General features: G+C 40.2%; 1 protein-coding gene across 1 annotated transcript in view; it reads left to right on the top strand.

Moving 5' to 3' along the window:
• LOC112252318 (cadherin-13) overlaps window positions 1–15557 on the top strand; it is a 610184-nt gene that overhangs the window by 203982 nt on the left and 390645 nt on the right. The window contains exon 3 of the mRNA XM_024423437.2: window positions 9827–10038. Coding sequence (XP_024279205.1) covers window positions 9827–10038 — 212 coding nt within the window. The remainder of the gene's footprint in view (window positions 1–9826; window positions 10039–15557) is intronic.

Below are 15557 nucleotides of genomic sequence, written 5' to 3'. Positions count from 1 at the left end.
AAAAGTATTGAAAAATGCTTCAAAATAAATTGACATTACTTGTCATTCCTTACATGTGATGAGCCCATCTAATTTGTTTGTAAATTATTTATTGACATTTCAAATGGAATTAAACATCTACAATAACTAGCTGCATGACCAGCCCTGTTGTTTAATTTGAATAATTTTGCAGGCTGAAATTCCCAAAATCACTAATTGTAAGTATTACTGTATGCAACAACCTCAGTAAATTCTATTCTAAAAAAGAGTCCTTTGGGATTTTCAGTGGATATACAGTAATACCATATTACTTATACAGTGTGCTAAATGACCAAGCCCAGTCATGAGAGGACAGCCAGGCATTTTATATTGCCATGATTGGTTTTATGGCCTAAAAGGAACTCATGTCAAATTGTGTGACACCATCCTCACTGAGGGTTTTTAGCCAGCTAATCCGTGTTGTGCAGTGCTTTAAACTCAGACACTTCTTGGAGGACGATGGTGCCTTCTGCCATTGTTGCCTGAAATCAAAGCACAGCCCGCCATGCTCCTGCTGAAATCCCCCCAAAACTGACAACATTAGAATACCATCAAACACTCACTGACTGCCTTTGAAATTTCTGTCACTGTTCCCTGCACACTTTGCAGGCTGTAAAGAACTGTGTGTGTTATTGAAATAAATGTGGATGAAATGAACACATCTGTCATGCTTTGGGTTAGCAATGATAGTTGAATATGTAAATAGTGGTTTGTTTCCCTTGAGTGTATTGTGGACTGTCTCAACCTCTACTGCGCATTTCTCCAGCATGGGGAAGCCTTGCCTCTCTTTCTTTCCTCTGTGTTGTCAGTCCATAGCCAGAGTGAGTGTGTGATTGTGGCCAGAGGGGGATTTAAAGTGGCTGTGGTGGAGAGAACGATAAAAAGGCCCCACTACAGAGTTGAAAAGGTTAAGTGCATTGAACGACTACTTTGATAGATATGATTCCTAATGGTTTTGTAGGCACACAGCACTAACTGTAGGGTTTTCCAATTTCACATGGTCCTGAGGTGTTGAGAGTATAGTCTGAGAGCAGGAGAGGTCCAGTTCAGCTTGCACGCCATAGCTTCACACAACAAAGACGAGAAACACTGCTGAGAGTTTCATCTATGTTTGAGAAACACTTCCTTCTATCTCCTTTCTTCCTGTCCTCAGCCAAGAGGCAATGGTGTAATTATGTCAGCATTCACAGATCCCCCAACTTTAAGTACAGACTAAGACAGGAGGAGAAAGAGAGAGGGGAGAAAGAGACAGAGGAGAGAGAGAGAAAAAAGAGAGGTAAAGGGAGGTAGAGAGAGAGATTGAAATAAATGTGCGATGAGCAGTTTTTATAGATACACAGCCATTGTGTTCTGCTGTGCCCCCCGTTCCTCATAATAACAGTAATTATAATGACAGGGATGATAGCAGGCAAGTGTGGGCTTGTTAGTGTCACAGTGATCAGTGGGAGTACCAGAAAATAACAACGCTTCACATGTAACTCTAACTGTCCATCAGTCCCTTCTGTCAATGTACTGTCAATGTCACAGTGTGCCAACCGGCCCAGCTCACTGTCTTCCTCACCAGACCTGCTGTAGTCTGCCCTGCTAACATGTCCCACTGTGAGACTGCTAGCTGCCTGCCTGGGTTAGAAGGAGGTTTCTTACAAGCTACCTGGACCAGAAAGAGTGTTTTTCCAATGTCATACAGGAAACATGTGGGAAACTCAGCTAGGCTGTGTGTGTGTGTGTGTGTGTGTGTGTGTGTCTGTCGTCTGGTCACCCATCAGGGATTATTTATGAGCGTTTAGTTAATTTCCTTCCACACAGCCTCTTCCTTGTTAAACACTGCCTCCCTCCATATAGAACTGCCTTTTATGGCCCGCTGCACATCATAGTGTCTGGTGTTTGTATGGACAGCTCTGTGTGTTTTGTGTGTGTAGTCTGCATACATGGCTTTCTCTCTCTCTCTCTCTGTGTGAGTATGTGCATGTGTGAATGCATATTTGGCTTTTAATCATATTTACAGATAGCAATTGTGTGTTGATGATCCTACCAACCTCTTAACCCCTCACTTTACACAGTATAGACTGAATTAAAACAGAGGGGTTTGGAACTCGTTTTGTTAATGGTCTAATAACTAATTTACTGCTTGGTGATGTCACCGGGCAAGCAGAAACTCTACGCATGCAAAACCTGCTGATTAGAAGGTCCTGTGTATGTTTTATTTTCAACCAGCACACTTTTACAGTCTTAGTTTCATCAGCTGTTGTACTGGGCCTTTAACCTCTCTGCGCACGGAACCCGCTAGCGGGCTTAAATTCGACAACATACGGTGATCGCTACATAAATAGTCATATTAAACATCCATGAAAATACAAGTGTCTCACATGTATCGAAAGCCTAGAATCTTGCTAATCCAACTGTCTTGTCCGATTTAAAAAAGGATTTACTGCGAAAGAATACGATGCGATTATCTGAGCAGAGCCCCATAAAACATTTTTTTTTAACCAGCACAGGCATAACATAATCACAAACTGCAGTAAAATAAATTGTTTACCTTTAACGATCTTTGTCTGTTTGCAATTCCAATGCTCATTGTTACACAATGAATTATTTGTTGTTTGATAAAATCCGTTTTTATAGCCTAACACGAAACATTTTGCACATTTTGCACATCTCATTTGCACATAGCGCTGTTAAAAACTTCTTATGGCTGCAATCCCGTTAACGGGATGATATGACAACAGCCAGTGAAAGTGCAGGGCGCCAAATTCAAAACAACAGAAATCTCATAATTAAAATTCCTCCAACATACATGTATTTTATAGCGTTTTAATGGTAATCTTGTTGTTAATCCCACCACAGTGTCCGATTTCAAATAGGCTTTACAGCGAAAGCACCACAAACGATTATGTTAGGTCACCACTAGGCCTTTGAAAAACACAGCCTTTTTTCCAGCCAATGAGAGGAGTTTCAAAAAGCACAAATAGAGATTAAATTAATCACTAACCTTTGATGATCTTCATCAGATGACACTCATATGACTTCATGTTACACAATACATGTATGTTTTGTTTGATAAAGTTCATATTCATCAAAATATGAGTTTACATTGGCGAGTTACATTCACTAGTTCCGAAAACATCCAGTGATCTTGCATAGCCACATCATTCAACAGAAATACTCATCATAAATGTAGATGATAATACAAGTTATACACATGGAATTATAGATATACCTCTCCTTAATGCAACCGCTGTGTCCGATTTTTTTTTTTTTACTGAATAAGCAAACCATGCAATAATCTGAGATGGCGCTCAGAAGAAATAGTCACAATAGCCGCCAAGTTGGCGTCAACATAAACAAGAAATTACATAATAAATATTCCCTTACCTTTGATGATCTTCATCAGAAAGCACTACAGGAATCCCAGGTCCACAGTTAATGTTTGTTTTGTTCGACAATGTCCATTATTTATGTCCAAATACCTTATTTTGTTAGCGTGCTTGGTATACATAGCCAAACGCTCATTCTGGTCAGCGTTACGTCGGACTTAAACTTCAAAAAGTTATTACAGGTCGAAGAAACTTTTCAAACTAAGTACAGAATCAATCATTAGGATGTTTAACATATAGCTTCAATAAAGTTTTCCTTTGTGTCTTGAAGTGCAATGGAACGCAAGTGGATACCATGAGGAATGCGCGTGATCAGAAAATGGCTGACTGCCAGTCACCTGATAGATCCTGCTCTCATTCAGTCCCACAACATAGTAGAAGTCTCATTCACATTTCTATAGATGGTTGACATCTAGTGGAACCCCTAGGGAGTGCAACATCATTAATATCTTAAGGGGATTTCATTGAGAACTGTGGTGAATACACACCAAGCTCAGATTTCTCACTTCTTGTTTTGATTTCTCCTCAGGATTTTGCCTGCCATATGAGTTCTGTTATAGTCACAGACATCATTCAAAGAGTTTAAGAAACTATAGAGTATTTTCTATCCAATACTAATAATAATATGCACATATTAGCAACTGAGACTGAGGAGTAGGCCGTTTACTTTGGGCAACTTATTCATCCAAGCTAATCAATACTGCCCCCCAGCCATAAGAAGTTTTAATACCCTAGCCGCTGCTCGCTCAGTTTCCAGGAAACATCAAACCATGTATATCCCAGAAATCATCATGATTTTCAAACAATTATGATCTCAAAGTGAATCAGAACATGTAATAATGAAGTGTTATAAGTTATTAACCCCCATAGCTAGAATGTGATGAGTCTAGAATCCAGAGGGAGGTCTTTTCACCCCACCATCTCCCTCTAGGGCTCCTCACAGTGGAATGGGGCAGGGTGGATGAGAGAAGGGTACTTGTTGGGCCAAGGAGGGGAGTGTGGTAAAGTGAGATAAGGATAGGATCAACACAATCAGGGATAAACCATGGTGTAGTGCTGGTATCTCTCTCAGTCAGACCACAAAGGCCTTTTTACACACGTGTCCAGGGTGGCATGCATACACACACACTCACACATGCATGCACACAAATTATTTTTTTACCACTCCATTTCCTTGTACAGACATGGAATTGCAGCAGGAGGATGGTGATGGTACAGGGTGGAGAATGATGAGGGATGTGGAGGGAAATTGAGGCAAAGCACATGACGGTGATAAAAGCTGATTGAACTATTAATTCTCTCTATTGCAGTGTTTTTCAATCACTTTGGTGTTATTATCACAAGTATGTGGTGAATTTTCAAAACTCTTAGTACACAATTCCAAACTGGTAACACTTGTAACACAGCAAGTATTGCATTCGAAACATTTTATTGTACATTCATCTTTCACCACACAGCATTGGTCCAAAATGTGTTTTCTGTGAAATACCATTAGAACATTGCAAAACACAGCATGCATAGCAATGATATCTTTCCAGTTAATTCAACAGCAAAAAATGCAAGACAAATATTTAAAAATTGCCCTTTGAATGTAATATGCTACACCACAGTAAACCTTTCATATTAGTCAATACACTTGCTCTACCCATAAACATTTCTATAATTTCTATCCCATGTTTGATCAAAGGTGTGATCATGAAAGACATATTTCACAATCATTGATGCACAAATACATGTATTGATCAGATATAATTATAGCATAGGTGTACTGGAATCAAATTAAATTAATGAAAGATACATTATGTTTAATAGGCACTAGTTTGCATCAAGCCCGTCTTGAACATTTGGCCTTAAGTTCTCATCGACATCGCAGTAAATGTCCTTATTGTTCATGCACCTGCAGAAAAGCCTTTTGGCATGGCCAAGCCAAGCCTGACATTGGTTTGGATTGATGTCTTTGCGTGCCTCTTCCATGGCCTGAAGGAGAGTGGTACACTCATGGGGATGGCAATCATACACCTTCCATCTGTATTGTCATCATATTGTATTTTACAGTAAATGGTACTTCAATATTGTAGTGGTCCTGTGTGGCTCAGTTTGTAAGAGCATGGGACAAGCAACACCAGCGTTGTGGGTTCGATTTCTGCTTGGGTCACATACAAAAGTGTATGGACTCACTGTTGTCATTTTGGATAAAAGCACCTACTACATAAACAATATATATTACACTACTGTATTGACCAATGCTATTTTAGAAAAGTAGTGTGAACCCTCCTCCATCTACAAGACCCCAGCAACTTAATTTTGAATACATGTTTACTGTATAGGGGATGCGTGTTACATACAGTACTTATCTGATCTTGTCAATATCAGATTGTCAAATTTACTGTGAAGTAAAATCATAATAGTCATCATCATAGTAGAACATTACAATAGGTATCATACTTTATATTGTGGCAGACGGCAGGGAGAGGTGAGAGGAGTGATAATTGAAGGGAGATATCTTGCAGCCCGCTGGCTCCACCCCCGAGACTTATATAGACTTCCTGCCCCAACGAGGCGAGCCTGATCATTAAGCCAGGGAGTGCTTGGGGATAAAATAGGAAACGGCCTGCACAAAGGGGCAGAGAATGAAGAGGGAAGTGTATTTTATGGAGAGTGTGAGAGGAGAGGAATAGTGGTCTGATTACCCCCACTGTGTACCGAACCGGTTTGGCTGAGGACCTGAGTTTTAGGATTACACCTAGAGAACAGAACGGACAACGAGAACGGATTGTGGACTCTGAAATGGTTGGTGAATTCTCCCCAACATGCAAAACTCCCTAATAAATGATTCATTTGCATTCTATCTTTGCTCCTTGTGTGTGTTTGGTTATTGAATTTGGTGACGTGGAAACCCCACACCCTTGAACCTGCTGCAATATGTTTATACTTTAAAAACAGACATGTTCATTATGTAGTTCTCAATCTGTACTAGACACGAGTTTAAACTATATAGGTTTACCAAATGGTTAAGTGATTATCAATTACAGTGCCTAGTTAATGTACACCTAGTGTACAAAACATTAGGAACACCTTTCCATGACTGACCAGGTGAAAGCTAAGATCCCTTATTGAAGTCACTTGTTAAAACCACTTCAATCAAATCAAACTTTACTTGTCACATGCAATGACTACAACAGGTGTAGACCTTACCGTAAAATGCTTACTTATAAGCCCTTAACTCTATTTCTTGAACTGCATTGTTGGTGAAGAAAATATTTACTAAATAAACAGAAAAGTAACACAAAATATATAAAGGGTTACTGGTATCAAGTCGAGGTAATGTGTACATGTAGGTAGGGGTGAAGTGACTATGCATATATAATAAACAGCGAGTAGTAGTAGTGTAAAAACAAAAGGAGGGGGGGGGGGTCAAAGTAAATATTCTGGGTGGCCATTTGATTAATTGTACAGCAGTCTTATGGCTTGGGGTTAGAAACTGTTCTCATCACTGTAGCAAAAATAACAGTCTATGACTTGGTTGACTGGAGTCTTTGACAATTTTGGGGGCCTTCCTCTAACATCGACAAGTATAGAGGTCCTGGATGACAGAAATCTTGGTCCATGCTCTGAATACACGTCCTGGTAATCCTTCTGGCCCTACGGCCTAGTGAATGTTGACCTGTTTACAGTTTATGCTCACATCGGCTACGAAGAGCGTGATCACACAGTCGTCTGGAACAGCTGGTGCTCACATGCATGCTTCAGTGTTGCTTGCCTTGAGGCATTTGACACGTCTGGTAGGCTTGTGTCACTGGTCAGCTCTCAGCTGGTTTTCCCTTTGTAGTCAGTGTAGATGAAGGGGAGGAGACCATTGAGGCATGGATTGTTTATGTGTGCAATTCAGAGGGTGAAAAAGCAAGACAAAAGATTGAAGTGCCTTTGAACCGGGTATGGTAGTAGGTGCCAGGTGCACCGGTTTATGTCAAGAACTGCAACACTGCTTGATTTTTCATGATCAACAGTTTCCCTTGTGTATCAAGAATTGTCCACCACCCAAAACAAATCCAGCCAACTTACAACTGTGGGAAGCATTGGAGTCAACATGGCCCAGCATCTCTGTGGAACACTTTCAAAAACTTGTAGAGTCCATGCCCCGATGAATTTAGGCATTTCTGAGGGCAAAGGGTGCAACGCAATATTAGGAAGGTGTTCTTAATGTTTTGTATATATTTTGATAAATACTGACAGCTGTCAATTTCTATATTTTTACCTCATAAATGTATCAATCTGACATCAATTTATGTTGGAATATATTTGTTAAAACCAAATCCTATGTGGCTGTAAATACTAAATCATTATTCTCCATCAGCCAGTGTGTTTCAATAGGACGAAGTGGAAAGAGTCACATACTATGTGCTACCATTTGGAATTATAGTGTAGTTTACAATGCACTACTGAAGTACCTGTGTTGTGTATTACAAAAGCTGATGAATTTCAGCAAAAAGACAGGCGATAGTGTATCAGTTGACAAGTCATGTAGAAAAGGTGATCTTGTACAATGCTGGGTTGGGCAGAAATGGCATACAACAGCGTGCTATGTTTTTACAGTAGCCAACTGCTTTACAATACTCAAATTATGATGATTTGTCCTACGTATGTGCTGTATAAGGATAATGAAACTGTAAGACTGACGTATTTCACAACATGCTCACAACCTGCCATTGGATACAAATAATAATAAATTGTTCATGTCATGTTTTATTCGAATACTGTATGGAAAATGATATTTACCATCGACTATTCTTTCTAACCAGCACTTCAAAAAGAACAGTTTTGAAATGTGTATCTTCTATTTTTTGCTATTGGTTTATAATTAGGGCCAGCGGGACAAACGGTCATCAAATTCCGGTGAAATTGGAGGGCGCACAATTCAAATAAATAATTTAAAAAATGGATATTAAACATTTAGGGACATACAAGTGTCTTATATCAGTTAAAAGTCTTGTTCATCTAACTGCATTGTTCGATTTACAATAGGCTTTAAAGTGAAAGCATGCCATGTGATTGTTTGAGGACGGTGCCCCCACATTAAAATATTATTCAACCAGCACATGCATCATAAAATCACAAATAGCGATTAAATATTCACTTACTTTTTGAAAATCTTCCTCTGATTTGTAATCCAAAGGGTCCAACATGCATGGTTGTTTAGTTAGGGCACAGACTGATTTCCAACTCTGACTCCTAGTACTAAAACTCAAAATTCTTCCTCATTTTGGAAGAAACAAGCCAGAAACCTTGAATAAAGACTGTTGACATCTAGTGGAAGCCATAGGAATTTCAATCTGGGAGCTGGATTTGGATATAACCCTATATTTTCCATTGGAAGATTCTGGTTGGTTTTTCTTTGGATTTTCTCCTACCATATCTATGGTGTTATAGTCTCAAACATTACTTTAACATTGCTACAAACTTCAAAGTGTTTTCTATCCAATGGTACCGGCTTCCAGGCTACCGTAACAGGCAGTTTACTTTGGGGACATCATTCAGACAGGGAGTGGAGAAAACACTCTTTCTTATTGGTCTATTAACTGATGTCACCAGGCACCACCAAAACAGGTAGACATTTTCAGGTGGTCTTTTCAAACATCTTTTATACTAAAAAGGCATTTGCATAATGTTCAATTTCACAGTATTATTTCAACCACATTGTGTGGAAATATATATAAAACACAGGAAATCATGTTTTTGACTGCACTGGGCTTTTAACGAGTGAGAACACAATCATATCAATAGTAATGTGAGCATTACATTGTGAAAAGCAATTACTTAATATGAACATGTATTGCAATGTGAACCATGTATTTCTAGATGAAAGACTGAATGAAAGACTGAATGAAGACTGTATGATTTTGTGTGCTGTACTTCAAGTCAATTGAAAATGTGCTTAGAGTTTTGAAACAACTTCCTTTTTGATGATCTGTTTTGAGTTTTGTACTAAGCATTGTGAAAATCTACCACATACTTATGAAAATTGCACCAAAGCGATAAAAAAACTAAATGAAAGCAAACATTCACACTCAGCACAGTATCACATACGTATGTATAAGGAGTAGGAGTAGTAGGTACAGCATTAGCAGATGTGGATGTGTGTATATGTATCTGTCCATGTGTGTATTTGTAATTGACAGAGAGGGAGCCAAAGTTTAGCTAAATTGAATAGCTACCATGGCAGGTGTCATTCATGTGACGTTGTTCACTCGTAGGGATCACTGCACCCTGGAAGAGACTGCTACTGATCAGAGACAGCACATGTAGATTAGGGAGAGTCCCTGTGATGCACAGGAACGCAATACAGATATGTGAAGGGACAACCATCTTGCAAAGCTGTCTAAACAGTGTTGGTAACAGCTGTGGTGTTTTATTCCTCTTTCTCTCTTTCCCCCCAGTGTTATTTGATGACTGTGTGGGGAACGAGGGCATGGCGTTCGAGGTGTCCCACCCAGACTTCCAAGTTGATGAGGAGATGAACCTGGTGGCCAGACGGGATGTGATGGACAGCGGCACCGTCATGTTCATCCATGGTGTCAATGAGCATGCTGAGGACATGGCACAGGTGGACATTGTAGGAGCTCTACCGCGGTCTCCCCAAACACTCAGGGTGAGTCACTAGCTGTCCAATGGATATCTCTTACTATGAGAGATGCTGATAATTGTCACTATTCAGCATTTAGTACCAACAACATGTTGTTGAGGGTCAGAGGTCATCATTTTTTAAATTTCATTGTATTCATCTACAATATGCATGTATTTAGAGTGACTTCTTCCCGCTGGGATGAGTGAACATAATTTGGGTTTGGAGAGCTGGTGATTGATGAAATGACTGTGATATTACCTGCATCTTACTTTTGTCATGCAAGTACTGTTTATAGAAGGGCCCACTGTGCCTACTGCTTTTTACATATTTCACATCTTTGTTCCTCTTTGTTCAAAGTAACAAATACAGGTACTTGATTTTTGTCCAAAAATCTACAAAACCAAATGAATCAACTTCACAGTATTCATATAGGCCCACTCCATTCATTACCCCCTCCTCTTACCGTCTAGCCTGTTCCAGTCCCCACCCTCCAGGCCAGCACTAGTGCTGCCAACTTTCCAGGGCCATCTTAGATATTCTGTCATCTCTCCTCCAATCATTGTTCTTTCCTGCTCGCTGCCCAGGTGTCCCGTAGGTGTCATTTCTCCGACTCGCGGCCTAATGAGCAGCTCTCTCTCTCCATCTCCATGCATCACACTGCCTTCATTTGTTTTTGCCTTTCCCATCATTTATTTAGTTAGCCAGTCCACTAGTATATATTTTGCAGGCCTGGGAGGACATAAGTGAATTAGTAATCTCCATTCTGTGTGTGAGTGGGTAGAGAAGGTTTCCTCATGAGTAATGTCACTATATTTTGCTTGTGGGCGAATGCGAAGGCGCTCTGTTTTTTAAAATTGTTCTTAGTCTACCAATGCAAGTTAAAAGAAGCTCTGCTATATATAATTTCCTTGCCATAAATTAACAAGACATTACACATATTGACAAGAATAACTGTTATATAATTGTTTTGGGTTGGATGGTTGGATGGCAATGGCCAGTTGGATGGCAATGGCCCAATTTTACCTTTTGAAGTTTTTCAGATTTTTCTGTTGCAGCAGTGTCAGACCGGCTCCAATCCCAGATCATCCATTGTCCCCTCCCTTTGTTCTGGCTCTTTGATATCTCTCTCTGCTGCTCTACCCAGTGGGTGATATTAGTCTTAATTGCATAGAACACATGAACCTCATGACTTAGGCAAAGAGGGAAAGTAAGTATAGAGAGACAGAGGCGAATATTAGACATAATAAGGTTATATTTGAAGAAGAGAAAGAGAAAAGGATTGAACACAAAAGGGGCAGAAAGACAGGCAGATGTGACTGCCCAGCTAACATTGCTAGGGAGAGAAAACATGTTTGTGATGTTACATGTAATGTTCCCTTGATGTTTGAGTATCCAGTTCTGTTTTTTAGGACAATATTATATTTATTTTAGCAAAAACCTCCTGAGAACCTACTTAGCATGTTCTAGTTATGTTTCATGGTATGTTGCAAGAACATTCATGTGTCCAGTTCTGAAGGTTGGGAGAATATTCCATCAACGTTACACCAAACATACACAGAACATTGTTGCCATGTTCTCAGAATATTAGATACTAATTTTCTAGACATGTTTCATGGATGTTGCCTGATGAGCCCACAGAAATGCCCCCTACCTGAGATTTACTTCAAAGTGCATACCCCCTATTGCTTACACCTATCCAGTTGTTTCAGATCTAAGGAGAAGGGGTCAGGGTTTTCTCGACAGGGCCTAACTATACTGGCACAATAATCGGATTGATCTGAAATAACTGGATAGGTGTAAGCAGCAGGGTGAATGCACTTTGAAGTAAATCTCAACTCTGTTAAAAGTACACTCAAGAAAAACTATTTTATTAAAACATTTATTTCACCTTTATTTTAGCATGGAGTCCCATTGAGATGTAGATCTATTTTGCAAACTGGGATCCCTTTATACTGTATACAGTGCCTTAAGAAACTATTCACACCCGTTTACTTGTTCTACATTTGTTGTTTTACAGCTTGAATTTAAATGTAGATGTGTCACTGATCCACACACAATACCCCATAATGTTAAAAGTTTTTTTTTTTTAAATGAGTCAATAAGTATTCAATCCCTTTTGATATGGACAGCCGAAATAAGTACAGAAGTATAAACAAATCACATAATAAGTATTGTGTAGATGGGTGATATATGTTTTTTAATAATACATTTTGAATTCAGGCTGTAACACAACAACATTTTGAATAAGTCAAGGGGTATGAATACTTTCTGAAGGCACTGTAAATGAGCATGCACAATGAAATCCTGTATGTCAAAGTGTGTCAAATATGCAGGTTGAGGCCTCCCGGGTGGCGCAGTGGTCTAAGGCACTGCATCGCAGTGCTAGCTGTGCCACCAGAGACTCTGGGTTCGAGCTCAGGCTCTGTTGTAGCCAGCTGCGACCGGGAGGCCCATGGGGTGGCGCACAATTGGCTCAGCATCGTCCGGGTTAGGTAGGGTTTGGCCGGGAGGGATATCCTTGTCTCATCGCACACTAGCGACTCCTGTGGCGGGTTGGGCGCAGTGCACGCTGTCCAGGACGCTAGGTGTACGGTGTTTCCTCCGACACATTGGTGCGGCTGGCTTCCGGGTTGGATGCGCGATGTGTTAAGAAGCAGTGCGGCTTGGTTGGGTTGTGTTTCCGAGGACGCATGGCTCTCGACCTTCGCCTCTCCAAAGTCTGTGCGGGAGTTGTAGCGATGAGACAAGACAGTAACTACTAACAATTGGATACCACGAAATTGGGGGGGGGGTTTAAAAATATATATATGTAGGTTGAAAACACTGTCCAGTTGTTAAAAACAGTATGTTAAAAGTTTGTTCTTAACCTTGCCAACAATCAGAGAGCTGTAAATGGATCAGTAGTTAACCAATCAGGGCCGAGATTGGCTTTAACATCAGGTTACATCCTGACAATTGATACACATGCATGTTCTTGCAACGTTCCCATTAAACGTGTCTAGAATTGTTATATCATACAGTATGTACTGAGAACATGGAAGCCATGTTCTGTGTATGTTTCGTGGGATGTTAATGGAATTATCGGAGAACATGGTAACCACGTTCTGGGTAAGTTCTATTTGACATGAAGGGAATGGTCTCTTGGAAACAGTCCTTGAACATCACTGGAACATTCCTATGAAAACGTTAGGTAATGACCTAAAGAGACTCTTAACGGAATGATCTCAAAATTTGTGGGAACGTTTATTGTTAGCTGGGTGGATGAGTCCTTTAATGTCATGTGGTTAAGAGTTCTCATTATTTCACAATCAATTAATTGACAAGGGGCTCTCTGCTTTGAGGAGCAGATATCCACAGAACAAAGTAACAGAACCACCTATCTCACCCCCCCCCCTATCATACATTGGATTTCTTCATGATGCAGACTTCAAGATTCAGTCATCATAATTATTCCCCAATTGATCCACCAAACAGGGCTGACTGTCTCCGCCAAATGCCCCAAAGTCTGGAAAAATAGTTTAGTAGGGGTTGTGTTTGGAGTTTGTTTTGGGCGAACAAACTCCACTACACCAATCGGACTAGGCTGACGTCATAGCAATTGATTTTATGTTAGGAACAGAGCTATTTTAGAATGAGAGGAAACATAATTAAATTGAAAAATAGAATTGGGTTCCACATTTTGTGACATCCTGTAAACACAATCAATCTCAACCACAGAAAATAACAGTACAAAACGTATTTTCCCTTAAAACCCTTTTCCCATGTTTCTGTTGCCAAGCTGTCATTACTCCAACCCCTCCAATTCTTCGCTAATGCCCAGTGGAAATGTCCCTGGGTGTGTATATTGATATATCAATGTTATAGTTCAGACTTATTGGCATTTGATAATTGATAAGTGCTGTCTGAGTGGAGAATGTTTTTAATTCCTCAGTGGGGGGAACAGACGTTAATGTGGGCTACAGCGGGAGGGAGGCTGCTGATAAATGAATTCTATTACAAGGAAGCTCTGAATTCAAATAATAATTTATTTATTTAACTAGCCTTTATTTAACCAGGTACCCACTTGAGAACAAGCTCTCCTTTTTAACTGCGACCTGGCCAAGATAAAGCAAAGCAGTGCGACAAAAACAACACAGAGGTACACATTGGATAAATAAACATACAGTCAATAACACAATAGAAAATCAATCTACAGTGTGTGCAAACGAGGTCAGGAGGTAAGGCAATAAATAGGCCATAGTGGCAAAGTAATTACAATTTAGCAATTAACACTGGAGTGATAGATGTGCAGATGAGGATGTGCAAGTAGAAATACTGGTGTGCAAAAGAACAGGAAAAACATATGGGGATGAGGTAGTTGGTTGGATGGGCTATTTACAGATCGGTAAGCTGCTCTGACAGCCGATGCTTGAAGTTAGTGAGGGAGATATAAGACTCCAGCTTCAATGATTATTGCAATTTGTTCCAGTCATACGCAGTAGAGAACTGGAAGGAAAGGAGGCCAAAGGAAGTGTTGGCTTTGGGGATGACCAGTGAAATATTCCTGCTGGAACGCATGCTACGGGTGTTGCTATGGTGACCAGTGGGCTGAGATAAGGCAGAGCTTTACCAGGCAAAGACTTATAGATAACCTGGAGCCAGTGGGTTTGGCGACAAATATGTAGCGAGGACCAGCCAATGAGAGCATACAGGTCGCAATGGTGGGTAGTATATGTGGCTTTAGTGACTAAATGGATGGCACTGTGATAGACTGCGTCCAATTTGCTGACTAGAGTGTTGGAGGCTATTTTGTAAATTACATCGCCAAAGACACGGATCGGCAGGATTGTCAGTTTTACGAGGGTGTGTTTGGCAGCATGAGTGAAGGAGGCTTTGTTGCGAAATAGGAAGCTGATTCTAGATTTCATTTTGGATTGGAGATGCTTAATATGAGTCTGGAAGGAGAGTTTACAGTCTAGCCAGACACCTAGGTATTTGTAGTTGTCCACATATTCAAGTCAGAACCAACCAGAGTAGTGATACTAGGCGGGCGGGTGCGGGCATATTGAAGAGCATGCATTTATATTTACTAGCGTTTAAGAGCAGTTGGAGGCCACGGAAGGAGTGTTGTATGGCATTGACGCTCGTTTAGAGGTTGTTATGGCTGCAATCCCGATACCGGGATCGATATGACAACTACCAGTGAAAATAGGAGGCTTAGTGAGTTTACATTGGCGCTTTAGATTCACTAGTTCCAAAAACATCAAGTGATTTTGCATAGCCACATCATTCAACAGAAATACTCATCATAAATGTAGATGATAATATAGTTATACACATGGAATTATAGATATACCTCTCCTTAATGCAACCGCTGTGTCAGATTTTTTAAAAACTTTACGGAAAAAGAAATGCATGCAATAATCTGAGACGGCGCTCAATTTAAAAACACCACAGCCGCAAAGATGGCGTCAACATAAACAAGAAATAACATGATAAATATTCCCTTACCTTTGATGATCTACATCAGAAAGCACTCCAGGAATCCCAGGTCCACAATAAAT

Source organism: Oncorhynchus tshawytscha, linkage group LG06, assembly GCF_018296145.1.
Source record: "Oncorhynchus tshawytscha isolate Ot180627B linkage group LG06, Otsh_v2.0, whole genome shotgun sequence".
NCBI classification, from domain to species: Eukaryota; Metazoa; Chordata; class Actinopteri; order Salmoniformes; family Salmonidae; genus Oncorhynchus; species Oncorhynchus tshawytscha.
This window is presented reverse-complemented; position numbering and strand designations above follow the sequence as displayed.